The sequence below is a fragment of the Mustela nigripes genome, chromosome 7 (assembly GCF_022355385.1).
Source record: "Mustela nigripes isolate SB6536 chromosome 7, MUSNIG.SB6536, whole genome shotgun sequence".
NCBI classification, from domain to species: Eukaryota; Metazoa; Chordata; class Mammalia; order Carnivora; family Mustelidae; genus Mustela; species Mustela nigripes.
In genome coordinates this window covers 25713462-25733121 of record NC_081563.1, presented here as the reverse complement: position 1 = coordinate 25733121, position 19660 = coordinate 25713462, and the positions used below count along the sequence as shown (strand labels likewise).

Here is a 19660-nt window from a genome sequence, read left to right as displayed (position 1 = left end):
TGTCTGAAAGTCTGTTTTGTTCACTAATCTTTTTGGGGGCTTTAAAATAAACTTTCCAAGCTCGTTGTTTATTTCTGCAAACCAGTGTATAGCTTAATGTTGAGGTATTTGCTATATTTTGTTTTGTTTTGTTTTGTTGTTTTGTTTTGAGGCACTTAAAAAGCAGTGTTGGTTCTTGTACCATTCATTGTTATGTTTGTCCTCATTAGTTGATTGTTGTGTGTTGAACAGACATCCCTGGAGCTTACTCTCCACACTCTGTGAATCCACTCATTAATCACCAGTCACCTTTGGAGATAGGAAAATTACTTACCTGTATTTCTTTTTCTCAGAAAGCGTGCTCTGGAATGGATTCACAAATGAGCTACCCTCCTTCCCTCAAAGAGTAAGGTTTCTGCTTTACAGGATTTTTTTTTCTTGGGTTATTTTTCCTCTCATCTTTTGAATTTGAAAAGAACTGAGGGAAGGCACCTGAAGAAACTACTGACATACTCACTAGGGGAGTTCCAAAGCTTGTACTGCCCCTAGGGGCAGTGTCAATGGCTCTTAAAGCTAGAAAGCTCATACTTGGAGTTGAAACAGGGGCTCAAAGAATCCATTTTCCCAGTGTACCTTCTGAAAGGATAAGTTTCAGGTAAGTAATTTTCTCTTACTATGTGATATGCTTTATTCATACTTAAAAAAGTATACAAGTCCAGTTCTCCAGGTACAGAGGCACCTGTGTTTGCTCAGTTTAGATGCATAAGCTTTACTGAATGTTAGAAGTGTTATAAAACAAAATGTCTGCTTGTGAGTTAAACATGAAGTCATAATACATCAACAGTGAATATTTGATTAAAGGTGCATTTATGAACAGTGTATTGTGCTAGTGTTGTCATTTCTTTCATTTTTCATTAAATAAAATCTTGATAAACTTCTTTTTGATAATTAGATACAAACGATTTTTTTGCATTCAAATTCCAAGAGGTGTGTAACTAAAGTGGTGTGTGTGTGTGTGTGCATGCGTGTGTGTGCACACACCTCCTAGGCTGGGATGATAGAAACTATTTACTTTGAAGTAGATGCTTTCTGTATGTATATTGACCAGAATGAATTACTCAGGTAATTTCTAAATGCTTGTATAATTTTAAAAAATTATTCTAAGTTGAGCTGTTTAAGTAAAATACTTTTTCAGTATAGTAGCTCTATGTAGTGTGTATTTAGCTACTTAATTGATACATTATTTAGAGCTCATAAAATATTTCTACTTGATTCTTCAGCTACAAAATGCAAACACCTAAAGAGCAGCAAGAGGTAGATAGTAAAATGTTAAACATTTCCTCATCAATTTCCTGTGCATTTTGTCATTCTTTTTAAATCATATGTTGATTTGGTATTTTGAAGTATTCAAAACATTTTATGTATTTTTTCTTACTTCAGAAGTAGTTTTAAAGTCAGGGTTACAGTGAAAATGGTCCATATGAACATGGGAGCATTTCTAAGTATAGTTGTACTTTCTACTTGTGATTAAGGCAGCTTTGACCAACTTCAGTCATTTGAAACAGCAGCTCTGAACTTGGAAATAAGCAGAAAAGACTTGAGTAGAAATGGTTATCAGAAAGTACATGCATTTTTCTGTAGACCTGAAGAGTAGCAGTTTTCAGATTAGACAATTACATCCCAGTCACAGGGATTATTGACAGCTAAAACGAACAGCTATCTCCTGAAGCAAGAAAAAGAGAATGTATTATTATAAACCTGAAGTAGTTCAGGTTCAAAAAATATTCATCTTGATTGCTTCCAAGGATATTACTCTTACTACAGTTGACAGTGAGTCAGAAGTTTCTTGTCTAAGGTTAATAATTTGTTTGTTTATTTCACAAAAGATTTCGGGCAACTCTGTCAAAAGACCTTTGAAATCCAAGTAGAAATTTAGTACCGGTGAATTGAATCAAGAAGTTATTGCAACAGACTTTAGATTGGACTTTGAGCCTTCCAATAGCCATCTGGCAAGTAGGAAAAAATAGGGTCCAATTATATAGTTCTCGCTATTAGGTAGGAGTAAGTGTGTACATTCTGTAAAGAAAAACAAAACTATACCTAACTCTAAATTTTGAAAGAAATGTCTGATGAGTTAATTAATATAAGGGCATTGAGTGATGAATTGTCACTGTTTAAGAATTTTTTTAGTGCAAGAATTGTAATTGATCTCATAGTTATGGTGACATGTAGTAATCCTCAATGTTGATAGAAATGGTTTTTATATTCAGAAAGCAGATAATTGTCTCAGAACCTTATTTCTTGATTCTAGGATATCATGAATTATAAGATGCAATACTGATTTAATAGCAACTCTTGAGGGAAAATAAGAACTGTTACACGAGTAATCATATGTATTAATGTGTGTGCAAAGTTAAAATGTGAAAGTTAAGAAAATACAGTATAGTCTAGAAAGATGACCATCAAAGTTGATCAAAATCAACAAGTAAAGGAAGTGTGGATAACTGTGGTGTGTGGTTTTTTCCAAAAGAGAACACCAAAAGAGTTTTGTTATTTTGCATCACTCGTCATCTATAAGATGATCATTTTTTTTAGTAAGATAAACAGAGAACTTAAAAATCACAAGTATCCAGCCAAAGAAACCCATCTTCTCAGGTGTGAGGATAATAATTTTATATGTGAACTTTGCTCTAAAAATGAAGCACAAGACACAGAATGTGTGCATACATGACTGGTGTACTCACATACCTTTCAAATGTATTTTGGTGAATCTTTAAAAATAGCTAAATATAAAAGTAATGAGTTCTAAGAAATATAGGCATCACAGATATACAAATGTAGATGTGTCTGAAATACAACATAGTCTGTGGAATAGCATACCACAATTATTTATAAATATGTCTAACTTCTAGTTTTTATACGATTATAATAGGGAGCCAGATTTATTACCTGAGCCTTTTGTTTTCTGTCTTCTTTTCAAGCTTCTTCCAGCTTACCCTCTGTTTCTTGGAGAAGAGCTAAACGTGAATGTTCTGTGCTTGTACTCTTACTGAGATTTTATTGTCAGAGCAGGACAATTGTATTTATCCTTTTGTGCCTCCTATTTTTAGGCACTTGTATCGATCTTTTTTCAAGTAGAGAGTTTTAAAAAAATGAGATAAATTTTTTTATTGAAGTCCTAAAAATCACATAAGCCACAATATATCTCTGACCTGCACATTTTTTTTTTTCTGTAATAGAGATCAAGTCTTTGCATTTATACAGCAAAAGCTAAGCTTTCATTGATTTCATTGATCTGTTACACTGAGATAGTTTCCTTAAACCAGATTTCCTTGAATCATATTCTTTGGGTTTACCTTCCATTACAGAGTGATATAATATGTTTAACAATGCTTCTAACTTTTAAGCTGTTTTGTTTCCTTAGTCTTTTGTATTGCTTGTGACTTTAAGGTTCTACAGTTTGAAGTAGTTTTTAACATCATAAAACACTGGTGATATATCATTTCTTTATTACTTCCCAAATATGCCTTTTATTTTTATGTACAAGGGCTCTTGGGAATGATTCTCTCAGAGGCTTAAGCTGTGCTTTGCCTTCCATGAGAACTGAAATTATTTGGTAAGCGCTTGCTTTCTTTTTAGCTTCTAATTTTTCCCTATTTTATTTTGTACATGATATTTGTTTCAAGGTCAAAGGTTCCGTTACAGTTACTATGATGAATCCCAGGGGGAGATTTATAGATCCATTGAACATCTAGATAAAATGGTAAGTCTTTCAGGTGTGGGATTTTAATGCTCTAAGGTATTTTCTTTGATTTCAGATTAGTGATTCAAGACTTAATATGTTGAAATATACAGTGGACTAATAATTCTTTCCCTATCTTTTTTTAACTAAATGTGCAAAATATAATTTATAATCATATGAATATTGATTATAAAAATAATCCCTTTTCTATTAGTTGAAATTTCCTTTATCTTAATTTTATTTAATTAGTAAGACAAAGAATAATGTATAGATTTTTAGATGCTATTTGGGGGAGTGTCTCAGGTTTAGGGATGACAGGATACTAATGCCATTACTTATTTTTAAGCAGAAACAACCGTAGCAAATTTTAAGTTTATTTTATTATTATATTTTTTTGCCATTTGGACTTTCTTAAATGGTGTTTCATTTTGTTGTTTAAATAGAGAATTTAAAAATATGATTGTATTCTTACCTGGCCCAGTAGTACAACAGACACTGAATCCTGCTGTCATTTTCCTTAAAATAGTATGGTAGTTGGAGTAATTGTTTTCCTATTTGAAAAGTCATGCAGATCATTTTGTGTTTTTAAACTTATAAACAGAATATTAAATATAGGAGGTTTATCACTTACTGGCTTTGACTTTTGACAGATCATTTCAGTTCTCTAGTCCTCAAGTTGTCATCTTAAAGATGAGTCTTGAAATAGGTGGTCTCTAAATTGTCTTTAAATCTGTCAGACTTTAAGTCTGTGTTATGTTGAAATCAACTTTACCACTGTTTCAAAAGCTTTATGCATATGTTTTAGTACAAGACTATTTAGTCTAAAGTAGATAAAACATTTTATTGAGAAATCTGGATCTAAAACCATAGGTAGGTTATACCTTGTATATTTTATTAAAAGCCAAATGGAATGAATGCAAATTTAGTTACTCAGGAGATTTTCTTATATGTAGATTTTATCATATTTAAATTTATCTTATTACTTAGATCTAATTATAGCCTAATACTTTTACCTTTGGAATTTTGTTTGGACTTAATCTACTGACTTTTCTTTTGGATTTATGATGTCACGTCAGTCATTTAATCCTTTCCTGCCTTCTAGTTCTCATCTTACTTTTCTGAGGCATAATTCTCAGTTGCATCAGAAAACTTTTCTGATTATGTCATCATTTATTTTCTTCATGTAGCAAGTGGTTAATGGGTGTCTCCTAGTGTGTCTGGTACTGTGTGAAGTACTGAAGACATTAAGAAGATAAAACATTGTCTTTCACTTAATGGAACTTTCACTGCAGTCGTTGAGCAGACTTAGAAGCTATTCTGATATGGAGCTGTAAGAGTTACTTAGGGCACATACTCTCCTTATTGTTCTGTGATGATGATATAGATGTGCCTACTTTAGGGCTTTGGCCCTTTTTTGACTGTCTGACTTTGTGGCTTTGCTCAGCTTTACCTTCCCAGCAAGATGCATTGACTACCCAGTTTAATTTTGCATCATACACTCCACCTTCTTAGCATTCTCAACGTACCTTACTTGCTGCAGTTTTTCTTTCAACAAACTAAATATTCTACTTATTTATTATAGTTTTGTTAGTCAGGATATTTATTTTGTTCTCCAGTGTATCCAGAGTGCTTAGAATAGTGATTAGAACATTAGTAGGTGCTCAGTAAATACTTTTCAAGTGAATGAAATAATGAATATAATCTTCCTATATACATAATTAAATTAAGTGAATACCCTAACTGTGATATGAGAAAGAAATAAGGGGAAAGTAATTTATGATAAACTAATAAATTCTTAATACTGTAAGGGCCCGAATTCTAACTATATTAGAAGACACTATGAAGTAGATGCTTACACATTGTATCATTACTATAACGGCTATCAATCCAAACCTAAACAGTTATGTTTGTGACTCATATCACTAGGGTGCATTGCTGGGTGACTTGATTTTCCAAAATGGTGAGCAATTCCTAGTAAGGTTGTAAACTAAACAAAGTTCAGCCTTCCCTTACTTTATATGAATATGGCCATTCCTTGGAAATCTGTATATTAAAACCATGTAAAACTTATTAGTATTTATATATAAAATAGAGTTAAGGGTCTAGATAATTATTAGCAGGTTTTTTTTTTTTAAGATTTTATTTATTTATTTGACAGAGAGAGAGATCACAAGTAGGCCGAGAGGCAGGCAGAGAGAGAGGGAGAAGCAGGCTCCCCACTGAGCAGAGAGCCCAATATCGTGACCTGAGCCAAAGGCAGAGGCTTAACCCACTGAGCCACCCATGCGCCCAGGTTTTTCACCTATGTAGACATGTCAAGAGTATTATGGGATGAGAACAATTATTTGTGTGTGTGACTATCTTGTATTATAGGACAATCAGCATGCCTGGATACCACCCACTAGTATCTTTTAATTATTGGGACACCCCAAAAATGTACCCATAGTTTTCCATTATACCCCTACAGTAAACAGTTGATCCATGACCTTACCCTATTTAAGTTTTCTTCTCAGTATTAATTACTGTGTGACTTACTTACTGTTGATTTGTTTGGTGATAACTTCTCCTATTAGACTGTAAGCTTCATGAGATCAGGATCTTTGTCCATTTTGTATCAGCCTTTCACTGGGTACTCAATATATGCGATTGTTGAGTGGATCAGTGAATGTATGGGCTGGGGGTAGGGGTGAGAAATGAAGCTAGAGGATCTAGAACAGGCTGTTTATTCATTTTAAGGGTTCTATTTTATTTTTTTGTCAGAGAGAGAAAGAGAGCGTATGCATGTACAAGCAGTGGGAGGGAGTGGCAGGCAGAGGGGAGAAGCAGGATCTTCGCTGAGTAAGGGGCTTGATGCAGTAATCCCAGGACCCTGGGATCACAACCTGAGCTAAAGGCAAATGCTTAACTGATTGAGCCACCCAGGCGTCCCTGGTTTTTTGGGAAGATTTTATTTTTATTTATTAGAGAGAGTGTGAGCACGAGCAGGACAGAAGGAGGGGGAGACACTACCCTGGTAGGGACCAGGGAGCCCTACACGGGGCTTAATTCCAGGACCCTGAGATTGTGACTGGAACCTAAAACAGACGCTTAACTGACTGAACTACCCAGGCATTCCTAGAACAGGCTGTTTAAAGGATATTAAATAGGAAAACGGTAAGATCAGATTGTATTTGAATAGCTCATACAGCTGCAATGTCACAGGTGGGTTGGAGGGAGGTCAAAGGAAAAATGAGTAGACCGTTTTGGTAATCCAGGTGACAAATGGTAATTCAGACAGTGGATGCGATGGTGATGGTGGAAGAGAGGGACGGAGTGGATATAATCAGTACATATAAGAGACAAAGTGATGATGGGACTTGGAGATTGACTGAACTTGCTGGGAAAGAAAGAATAACTCTTAAATGTCTGGCTTATGCTGCTGGTTGGGTATTGGTACTGTTCACTTAGATTTAAAGCCCAAGAAGATAGGACTGATATTTTAGGAGGTAGGGAAATCATAAATCACATTAAGAATATGTTATATTTGCTGTTGCCTTTAAGATATCCAAGTGGAGATGTCAAGTTGGCATTTGGATTTTCATTTTGCCAATTATTTTTTAGTGCATTTATAGTCCTAGGCATCATTGGAGTTAGAACAGTAAACACACACACTTACTCTTACTTACACTTACTTACAGAACTTTTATTCTAACAGGAGGAGATACATTAAAAAAAAAAAGTAAGGATACATATACATATATATCCTTACTCGTTAAAAACGAATCACACACACACACGTATATATGTTAGTTTCCAAAAGTGATGTGTGCTGTACAGAAAACACTGAAAGGATTTTGAAATAGTAAATGATTCAAGTGATTGGTGGTTAAGTGGTTGGAGAAAGACTGCCCTGAGGAGAAACATTAAACTGAGATAGAGATAAGAAGGACCAAACCAAGTAAAGATCAGAGGAAAGAGCATTCTGGACAAAAGGACCTGCCTGTGCGAAGTCCTTAAGATAGGCAAGAGGCTGGGTGTGAAGAAAAAAAAAAAGGCCAGTGTTGCAGGAGTATGGTAGATAAGGATAAGAGTGGTACAAGCTGTGGCAAGAGGGATAGGCAGAGGCCGGATAATGTAGGGCGTTATATTCCAGGATAAGAAATGCATGTAAGCACAAAGAAATGATGTAGTTACATTATTTTATTTTATTTTTTAAAATATTTTATTTATTTTTGAGAGAGAGAGCACAAGGTTGGTGGGGACAGAGGAAGAGGGAGAAGCAGACTGAGCCACCCGGGCACCCCTAGTTACATTACTTTAGAGGTCATTCAGAAGGGCTTTGCTACAGAATTGACTGTATTGGTTGTAAGTCTGGGGAAGAGGTCTGGAATAAGTTCAAGAGGTCTGGAGTTAAGTAAGTAAGGTGTAGATGGTCAGAGAGATTGTCTACTATAGTAATCCTTAACTTTGTCTTTACAATTTCAGTCACCCATGGGACTTTTTCAAAGTAGACTTGGTTCATAGTGCCCCTGGAGATGTGCCTTCTGGTAGTGTGGAAAGAGTCCCAACATCTTTTTATTCCTAAATTTGCTTTGTAGGTGAATTTGCACTGTCCTGCTATGGCCCCTAATCTGTTGAGTAGAACAAATTTCCTATTTATCTCCTCTTGCTTTCTGTTCAGCTCTTTAAATCATTTGCCAACTTTAATTAGGCAGCATTTAATTTTGCACACGTAAAAATTTGTAAATCCTTGAATTAATGCTTTTAGCACAGAGAGGTGTTTTGTCTAAAATATTAGTTTACCTGGTATTCTCAAGTCACTGAACATAATAGCATCCTTTGGAACTCTTTAGAACTGTGGTCACATTTAAACACTTTAGTATTATTTTACTAATTATTCTATGTGTTATATATAAACATCCATACTTAACTATTCTTTTAGCCTTTCTTCTAATGCTATATTGATAGCTTATATTAAGAGGACTAGCTTTACTTACCTTTCTTGAGGCATATTTTTATTAGACAGATACACCTTGGTTTCTTACTTTGGGGCAGAGCAAAAAGGGTAACAATTACCCATTGGCATGATTCTCATAATTCTATAGTTATTGCTTTTTTTGGTAGCTTCTAAGTCTTTGAAATCAGAAATTTTTGCTCACAAAGGGTACACAGAACCAGTAAGTTTAATATTGACTTCTAAATCTGCATCTGATTTACCTTACTTTAGATGTCCAAAATTGGGGCATAATTTTAAAATTTTTATTTAGTCTGGAATATAATTTCTGAATATTAAGTATTTGCTTCTTGTTAACACATTTGAATTTAATATTTGATATAATATTTGACTTGGAGTCAGATTTTTGTGGTCCCTTTCTGTTTATATATAGAATTTTTAAATGGTTCATAAGTGTTCTGTTCTTTAATTAGCCTGTTCTTAATTCAAGTTGTAAGTCACTTCTGGGGGTTAAAGTGGATTAAAATAATAAGATTGGATAGGTCTATACATATAGTCATGTATGTATGTTTATATATATGTGTGTTTTTATATACATATGTACACTCACTATTAAACTCTTATATACTGGGTTTTCTTAATTGATTTATATAACCAAATGGTGACTGTCCCTCTGTATATTCCTTTTCTAAAGTGCCATTTTATGTTATAAATAATTTCATTCATTTGAGAACCAGTATCTTAGTTTCTATATGCAATCTTTTCAGAGCAAATATAATTGGAAGTGTTCTCTGTATAAAGTATTAAAACATGTTATCAGTTCTGAATTGTAATTATTACACATTTTGAAAGTTTTATAGGATGAAAAATTATTTAGGTATAAAATCTTAGGTATAGTCTTTTCAAAATTAGTATGTTAATTAGTTTTAGCTCTTTTTTTTTTGTTATCAGGAAAGTCTAATTAAATAGAGTTACTAAAATAAGTAAAAGTGTTTCTAGTTTCCAAAGCAAAATAAAAATAGCTGTTCCTCTTATTATAAAATAATTACGTCTCTACCATTTGACTATCTTGGAATCAAGTTATGTGAAAAAAAAATATGTAAAGAAAAATATATAGGAAAATAAACTGCATCTTCCAAATGTTGTAAGTGGGGAAAAAAGTGACTAGTTACAGGAGAGTCTAAAAGTGTTATATTAGTATTGGCTGCTGATCATGTTTTTGGTAATTAGAACTTTGTAATTTCAGTAATTACAAAGCAGAACTTATTTTAAGACATTCACTTTTGTGAACTTTTGATATTACATACTGGAAACATTAACTGTACTTAAGTACATACATATATGTTTTATATGTATATCATATAATCATTTTTTTTTTCTGGGCCACTTTTGATATAGACCAATGTTTCATTATGGACATTGCCAAATTACTTATGATTTGGCAAAGAGAGTCTGAAAATGTCATTGTAGTCATCCTTACGATATGTTTTCCTTCCAAATTTATTAGTAGTCACTTCATTTAATTTGAACTTCAGCTACCATTCTTTCTTTCAACTCTTTTGAAAGTGAAATTGTTCAGATTTGTGTACTTGTACTTCTTTCTCAAACTCAAGGCAATAGTTTCTTTAGTAGTCTTTGATATAAGGTTTTATAATATCATCTTTTAAGATAGCTACGAGATAGCTAAAAAGCTATATTGCTTTTTAGCACTGCTATCTTTAGGGTGACTTTTTTTTTCCCATAAAATTTCTTTGACTGTAAGGTTTCTTTTGATGCCTCTTACCGAAAACAGAATATTTCCTTTTCCCACCTTGTCAACCTAAATGTACATCCATCTCTCCAACATAAATATATATCCTTACTTTAAAAAATGAGGCCTACTCACAACATAACATGGTGATTAATTAAGTGTTCATAATAAAGACCTATGGTTCTAGTTCTAATTTCTTAAAGTCCTCTAAAATAGTTTTGTTTCTTTTTTGTGTTTGTTACTATAGATGGAGATTACTGCTGGTGATAGTATTTAAAATTAAATTTAAATTAAATATTTTATAATGTATAAACTTTTAAAAAAATTTTTAAAAGATTTTATTTATTTATTTGAGAGAAAGAGAGAGCATAGAGGGGAAGTGAGAGGGAGAAACAGACTCCCTGCTGAACAGGAAGCCCCATTTCAGGCTTGATCCCAGGATCCTAAGATCATAACCTGAGCTGAAGGCAGACGCTTCACCAACTGAGCCGCCCAGGTGTCCCTATATATAAACTTTTTTAAAAGGGAGGATCTTTGTTGTCTTATCAGAGTTCTGAATTTGCAGCTCTATCAGTTAAAATTGGTCAGTTTAGGATTGTCACTTGGGATTTAACATTACGAGCTTTCACTTATTGCTTAAAGAGTCAGCATAATGATGGATTCCCTCTGCTCTTGTTCCCCCTCACAGTACAAAGTTAGCTTTCAATCTGAGGATTTCTTGCTGAAGCCCCTAAATTTCTCAGAAACCCAAATCATGATGGATATTGGCTTTTGGTGTTTATGATATCTGCTTTTTATCTTAGATCTTCACTGCTTCATATTGGATTTAAGTTCATGTGAACAGATTCTCAATATGCTAGGCCATAGGTAAGATTTTCATCACCTGGACTTCAGGTTCACTGATCAAGTATTTTAAGTAATAGAAGAGTTAACTAAGCTTAGTGGGGAAGTACTTTGTTTCTTCATCTTGAAATTTTGGCTGTTGGCAGTAGTATCAAATTAACATTTTCATCTTCTTGAAATTTTGGTAACTATGATTTAAAAGTTGTTAACATCAAGATATAAATATATACAAAAGTATATTTGCCAGTGTTCTGTATTACTTAATAGATGCCCTGTCTCTCATTATAATTATTGCTATTGTTTGCGTACTTCGTGAATTTTCCAATTGGAGAATTTCAACTCTTGAGAAAAGCCTTATTTTTTCTCTATATCCCTTCTTTATAAAACTGCATACATGTTCACTATCTTTATTTGTCAGAGAATGATTGTAGTGGAATAGATTCTTGCCCTAGTAGGTACAGAATACACTTTAGGGGATTAAATATTTAAACTTTATCCCTTAATTTCCATCATCTCAATTTTTTCTTTACCTCATTGTCATTTAACCATTATATCTTAATTCCAAACACTTTATTTGGTAGTGTCTTCTCTACATTCATAACTTTATTTTATATCTTTCTATATGAAATTTCTTGAATTCTTTGTTTTTAACAAATTTGATCGTTAGTTTTCCTGTCTTTGAATTCTTCATGTCAGCATATGAATGTGGTAAGTTTGTTCAAAATGTACTTTAAGATTTTAACATTAACATGTACCTCAGAACCTCAGTGTCACATAATGTATTAATGAGTAGAGTTCTATTTAAGGTAAGCTGTCCTAGACTTCATCCAAGAACGTTAAAAGTTCTCTTAAAATGTGTGTACCAATTATAGCTGTGAGAGTATTTAAATGATTGTTAGTATGTCTCTTATGCTGCATGAAGCAGACTAGTGAGTGAGAAAGAGCCTCAGATTAGAAATTCAGAGGCAAGCTTTTAACCTTATTTATGCCTCAGTTCCTTCATTTTTAGGGAGTTATATCTTGATTGTCCATATGTGTGGAAGAGATTTGTGTAACTCCATCGCTGCGTTACTGCTAGGTTTAGAAATATACTGTGTGATATTCTTTGAACCAGAATTATGGTACTAATTATTTATCTTAGGTTTAATTTTTAAGTTTGTTCATATTTCTCTGAATTTGCACCAAATGTCACTGGAGACTATTGACTTGGAAGCCTCCTAGTTTGCAGGGGAAAACAGCTTAGCATTAAACACTGATTGTGGACAAGTCTAGAGTGACTAATTGATGTGCAGTCAATTGAAAGTTGATTACATGCACATACCTGTCTTTTCCTGTTTGCAGGAAAGTATGATGATGTTTATGAATGACTTGAATGCTCTGAAAACAGGTTCTTTATAAAATTAAATTTTGATGCCACCACTGCAGTATTTTTATGTCACCTACTGATTACTATCATTTTTCAGATGAGTGTTCATCTGATTACTCTAGGTACTTTTCCACTGCGGTTGTTTTAAAACATGTTGAAATATAATTTAAAAACCACACAAAATTTATCAGTTGATTCCCTAGTTAAACCACCATTTACATTTCTCTCAGAATATGTTAATCTGGTTTATAGAACACTAATGTAAAACATTTTACCTGAATAAGAAACAAGGTAAGATAATTGGTGAATGAATGCGTGAGAATCATTGATTTATTTGCTTGATTAAAATTGCTTTGTATTACTGTATTATGAACACATTATTTGAATGCATTTACAGGGTATGGAATTTAGTGTGAATAAATGTCCAAATCATAGTGGTTGTTTTAATAGTAGTCCTAAAATTTTTTGATCCTGAATTAAAATCTTAAAAATAAAGCATTCCAGTTGAAAGTATAAAGAGATAAAAAGGTTTCTTTCTTTCTTCTTTTTTTTAAAGATTTATTTACTTATTTGAGAGAGAGCATAAGCGAGAAGGGAGGGCGGGAAAAGACAGAGGAAGAGGATCTCAAGCAGACTTCCTGCTGAGTGCAGAGCCCATGGCCAGGCCCATTTCCGGGACTCTGAGATCATGACCTGAGCCAAAACTAAGAGACGCTCAGCTGACTGAGCCACCCAGGCACCCCAAGAGATAAAAAGCTTTTAAGATAATTTGGCTTTCCATTATTTTGCTTACATGAATAAAGTTATTTGTTACTGGGAGACAGGCCAATACTTTATTTTAAAAAGTTCATAAAAGTCCTATTTTGCTTAAGCATTTATCTTTTATGAGCTTTAAGTTAATTAAAACTATGTTGACATTTTTCTTCGTGGTATCTTCTTTTTATCATGTGCTGATAATTCAGAATGCCTTACACACTGTTATTTAAGTGTATGTTATGGAATTAGCTAAGTTATAGTAAACTCTTAACTATTTATGCCAGTGGTAGGAGGAATATGATGGTTATGAAAAAAAACCCCGCCATATAGCAAAGTTAATTTTTGCAATAGATTTACTTTTGTAAATACATTTATAGAAGAAAAATGTAAAATTGTGACATGTTAAGGGTTGTGAGCTAATTGGTAATTGGTGATGGTGGTGTGGAAACATAGTCAGAAAAAACTAAACTGAGGACTGAAAGTTTTCTGTTAATCAAGTGTACATATTGGTTAGAGCTAACCATAATGAGATTACTTTTGATGAATGAGTTTGATATTTCACAAGGATTATTTAATATATTTTCTTTACTTCTCCTTAATTGAAAAATTATGTTTAGCTCTAAGTAAGCTCTAAGTTTTAAAATGTAATTAGGAAATAATAAATTGTGTACTTTTTCTTTTTCTTTCATATTCTTTTTCTCTTCTTTTTTTAGGGTATGAGTATTATAGAACAACTAGACCCTGTATCTTTTAGCAATTACTTGAAGAAATACCATAATACTATATGTGGAAGACATCCCATTGGGGTGTTATTAAATGTGAGTATCCTTAGGAAGTCTTGATTTCTAGCATTTGATTCTATGATGTTTCAAAATGTCTTAATTGTTATCATCTGTGATACCTTATTGATGAATATTGCTTTTAGGTAACTTTTTTTTTTTCTAGTATCTTTAAGATAATTTAGCTTTCTGTTATTTTGCTTACATGAATAAAGTTATTTGTTACTGGGAGATAGGCCAGTACTTTCTTTTAAATACAGAAAAATTATTTAGAATAGAAACCTACTTTTTCTCTTGACTCACAGCCAGTTCCAGTATGTTCTTTACAAATATAAATCAAAGTAACCTCTGGTAATAAGTAACCTTATTAATTTTTTTGTTTTATTTAATGTTCTAGACTTTATTAAAAATAAATGGAAAATTCTGTTCTTGAACTTCAGATATTCATAATTTAGTAACATGAGACAGATTGTGTGTGATGTTTTTCTCTTTACAACAAAAACAGTATTTCATGTAAATAATAGTAAGAGGCAGAAGTTTTGGGCAGCTGGATTTTTGAAAGAGATAATAATATTCATTTTTCCTGTAATAAATAAAACAGTATGGCTTTCCTAAAAGAAAATGTGAGACTTTTTCATAGAGAAGAAAGTGTGTGTATATTCAGGAATGGGAGGAGGAAGCAATAATGCCTTCATTGTTTGGGGAGGCAGAGAAATAATGGAGAAGGTAATGTTAGTCTAGAATAGAACCTACCCTACAGTGTTAGTTCACTAACACTAATTTGAAAGATAGTACATTGTGGATTTTTAGGAATGATTTCTTTTAAGCAGTATTGACTGGAAGTAAAGTCTGTTCAGGGCTTAATCTAATTCTTGAAATTTAACCTAGGTAAGCTACACTAATTTCCTAAATTGGAAATTTAGATTGGATCAAATAAAATTTTAATAAAATAAATGATGAACCAATCTACAATTAAAGTAAAAATTGTGGTTTACCCCTTAGATCTGGAAATTAATTTATATTTATTTCACATTTAGTCAAAGTTAGACAAAGAAGAGACCAGGATTTCATGACAGAAGTGGCTATGATTTGGTTTAGAGAAAAGAGAGAAAGATCCATGTTTCTTGAAGTGGCTTTGTTAAATATAACAAGGGTAGGGTGGGAGATGACTGATATTTATCAAGAAGTCAGATTAGGGGAAATTCTTTGAAAGAATGAAGTAAGGAACTCCTTTTTCCTGTTTAATAATGTGCGAAAAGAAGCTCAAGAAACAAATCAAGAGCAGAGTAAAAAATCTAGGCTTCAGCTGTGAAGTGGGCAGAGTTAAGACACCAACACAGAGGTATTTACTTTTTATATGAGGACTGTCGTAACCAGTTTTTTTTCCCCCCCTAGGCTATCACAGAGCTCCAGAAGAATGGAATGAATATGAGCTTTTCCTTTTTGAATTATGCCCAGTCAAGCCAGTGTAGAAACTGGCAAGACAGCTCAGTGAGTTATGCAGCGGGAGCACTCACGGTCCACTGAAGCTCTGAATCCTCAGGGATGCCACCTGCACATACTCATTCTCTGTCCGGGGTCCCCGCCTAGCCCTTACCAAGATACTGGTCCTGGTTTGGGGGGATTCTGAAACCTCAAACTAATAGAACTTTCTTCTCTTCTTTTCTAGTAGGTGTAGTCCTTCCTTAATTTCAACTCATTAAAAAATGCTTTATAGTTTAGGGCAGTGGAAGGAAGGCTGGCATCAAAATATTTTGATCAAAAAGGATGGCAATGTAAAGGCCCAGTTGTGGCAGACAGTTTGTTGAAAGTAACTTGTAAAGCATTTACCATATCCTAAATTTGCACTCTTTGCAGACTTGTGCACATATATTCCGCTTTCAGAATAGTTTTGCAAATTGTACACAAACAAACAAAAAAAGGGTGGAAGCTTTTTAATAAAGAAATTGCATTTATAAATGATCTGTATTAGAATATAATAAATCTCCAATTATAGTCAATTACTACCCGTGTTGTACAACAGATACCTTCTATTTTAGTTGCTAATAAAGGGCTACACAACTCAAAATAGTCTGATTTAAACTTATTGCTCTGTGGTACCTACGAAAATTGTTTTTTTTATTAATTCCATCTCAGAATTTTTATGTTAAAAGTGGTAAACTTCAGCTCATGTAAAAACTATGTTAGGATGTATTTTATATTTTACATATTTATGTGATTTTTTTATCACAGACATTAGAATCGTATTTTGAAGTTAGCTTTTAAAATTACATACAGTTTGGCTTTTTGTGTGTGACATCACTTTGTGTCATTACTATATTATATATAGAATATAAATTCAAGATTGGTAAAAGAACAGATATAGTCCTTTCCTTCAAAGATCGTGTTTGATAGGCAGTAGTCTGCAAATGAGGAAATATTGAAGAGTGTTCTTAGTGATTTTCAAATCATTGCAGACTGTATACTACTGCTGTGCTTTTTTAATGCTTTAAACAATTTGACTCTCTTACTTAAATTTTTAGCAAGAAATCATTAATAGTAACAAAAACAAAACAAAACAAAAAACCACTGGATTTTCTTATAGTTCTACAAATTTTTTGTCATGATTTTTGGTGCGGCTCTTCCAACTAAAATAATGGTATGGTGTTGTATTTCTTTTTTTAGCATAGACCATTTCTAGTCACTTTGGGGGGAAAATATATATATAATCTGATTAGGTAATTATTGGCCACCATGCATGTAGTAGATTATATCTATTTCAACCTAACATTGGGTATCTACATTACATTGGAGAGCATTTGTATCTTCAGTGTGATGCCGGAATAGCACAATTTTTAGACGCCTTGCACCAATTTTATTTAAAGATTTGCATTTCTTGTTTACTAAATATCAACTTTCTATACTCAAGAATTGAGAAAAAATAAAAAATAATGTTATCTTTTGGATTCAAAATTATCCACCTATACATGTGTGGAAATTATACTCTTACATATTAATGATTTATTTCCCATCACTTAGGTATACTTTTGAGTACTATAAATATTTATTCCTTATTTATTATATAGACTATAAAAATTTCAAAATTGACTAGAGTGAATTTTTATTATTTTCTGAGTATAAAACTGATACATGATTATTATAAAAAATTTAGAAAGTACTGAAAAGGATAAAGAAGAGAAAAAAATCTGCAATTTCACTATCCAGAGATAACACTGTTAATATTTTTTGTATTTCCTCTCAGTCTTTGTCTATGCTATTTATATGTATGAGTGTGTATATGTGTTTGTGTGTGTGCATAATAACAAATTGAGATTATACTGACCATATAGTTGTATACCCTACTTTTTATAACTTCCTAAGTACTTCCCCATGTCTTTGAAAATGTGATTTAAAAAAAAATGGCTGCCTAATATTTTATTGTATGAATACATACACCATGACTGAACCAGTTCTTTCTTTGGATATTAGATTGTTTCTAATATTTCACAATTATAAATAATAGTGGGATGGACTTCATAAAACTGTAAAATTTGAAATCTATAATAGATTAGTTCTTTAGGTTATATTCCTGGGAATGGGATAATTGGTTTCAATGGTGAGAACTTTTTAGGCACTTTAAAATATGGCCAAATTACCCTTCAGAAAATTTGTACCAAATTGGCAATACGTGAGTATCCATCATACTGCCCCTTCTCCACTATTGATTATTATTTTTTTTAATTTTGAGCATTTGTTAAGGATATAATTGGTTGTTCTTTTTCATCATTCTGATAATTGGCTTTACCATCAATCAGTTTTTTTCCTTCTGTGATTTTGTAGTTGGTTGATTAGTAAAAAACACAAGAGGTTTGCTTAGGCTGAGTGGGCTCTATGCCCCTGTGAATATGTTTACTGTACATTTAAAACTCTAGACTATTTCAACATCAGTCCACCCTTTTCTAGAATATGAGCATGTCTTTTATACTCAATCTTGAAGTAGAAAGAGTTCCAAAGTGAGAGTTGAGTACTGAGTTCTAGTTCTATCTGTGCCAATAATTAGTTCTCTTGCATAAATACTTCATGTTTTATTGAGACATTGTCATCTATAAAATGTGGGGTGATCTTTTAAGCACATTCTGTAATGTTAAAAAGCTACATGATGAAATTAGATTAGATGTTTTATCTTGATTTCAACTCTACAAACATAAAAATGAAAGTCTTTTTTTAACACAAAAGGGAAATTAATTTGCATTATTTAATGCAGTTAATATTACCTAAATTGTTAAACTTAAGCTTTTCTACTTTCAGTGCCTTAAAAGTGTTTTGTATTTGAAATCTAAAATGTAAAGGAGATTATTCTGTGGTTCTGTACAGTTTCTTCTTTATTACATGCATTCGAGTTACTTGCAGCAACTTTTTTTTTAACCGTAGATTGCACAGAGCATTATGTTCATGGATTCTTCACTATTCTACTAGTGAGTCCTTGACACATGTATGTTAAAGATTAGCTCAGTGAGCAGGTAAGTGAATGCTTTGTCTTGGGTGGGCAACAAATCCTTCATACAAAGTAGGATAAAGGACTATTCAGATATTCCAATATTCATATTTAGATATTCCAGTATGGGTGGTCGGTCCTGAGTTAGTCCCTGATTATTGTTGCAGGTCACAAAGTTTTCTTTAGTAGTCAGTAGTTCATTGCCCTAGATAAGAGGTTGGCCAATGTTTTGTGTGAAAGACCAGATACTAAGTATTTTGGGTTTTCTAGGCCGTATGGTCTCTGTTTCAACTATTCATCTTTGCCATTGTAACACAGAAGCAGCCACAGGCAATGGGTACACAAGTGGGTGTGGCTGTTGTTTGAAACGTCAAACTCTGTTTACACAAAAAGATAGCCCGATATGGTCCATGGACCATGGACCCTGTCCTAGATGGTGGTATAGTTTACTTATAGTTCAAATTATTGTCTAGCAATTTAAACTGCAACAAATGATTGTAAGTGTCTACTTTTTTAACCCCTCTTAATTTGATGTAGTCTACTTGACTGGGTTTGAATGTTTTTTGAAATTATAAAGGGAAATGGGAAGTGTGTAAAGAAAAATAGGAAGTCTTAGGAACTAGTGTTTAAAGCACTTTGAAGCCCTTTTATTTGCTGAATCCCACTGGGAGGTTTGCTTTGCTGCTATAAATTAATTAAAGGAATGATGAGATTGTGATTAGTTGTTGCAAATTATAGAAATTATTCTAAGCACTTGGCTACCTACACAGTACTAGAGGATGGATGCGATTAACCTTTGTCCTTGAGTATTCTAGGACATAAACCAGTGATTTAAGAGAATCTGTGAAATGAGAGACTCTCTTTTGCCATGTGAAGACTTTGGAAAAATAACTACCATCTTCCATCACTGTCCCTTAATATTTAGCCCTGTAGCCCCAAACCCCAATATTTAGGAAGGACATAAACTGAGAATAAAAGAGTTATTTAGCTTAAACAACTTTAAGTTGATGGAAAAGTTACTACACTCTTCTGTTCTCA

General features: G+C 32.9%; 1 protein-coding gene across 3 annotated transcripts in view; it reads left to right on the top strand.

The window, feature by feature from the left end:
• The window catches only part of MEMO1 (mediator of cell motility 1), a 118476-nt gene extending 99986 nt beyond the window's left edge, over positions 1-18490 (top strand). For all 3 annotated transcript variants that reach the window (XM_059405385.1, XM_059405387.1, XM_059405386.1), the window contains 3 exons: positions 3666-3742; positions 14083-14187; positions 15544-18490. In XM_059405385.1, coding sequence (XP_059261368.1) covers positions 3666-3742; positions 14083-14187; positions 15544-15675 — 314 coding nt within the window. In that variant the 3' untranslated portion in view covers positions 15676-18490. The remainder of the gene's footprint in view (positions 1-3665; positions 3743-14082; positions 14188-15543) is intronic.
• The last annotated feature ends 1170 nt before the right edge of the window (positions 18491-19660 follow it).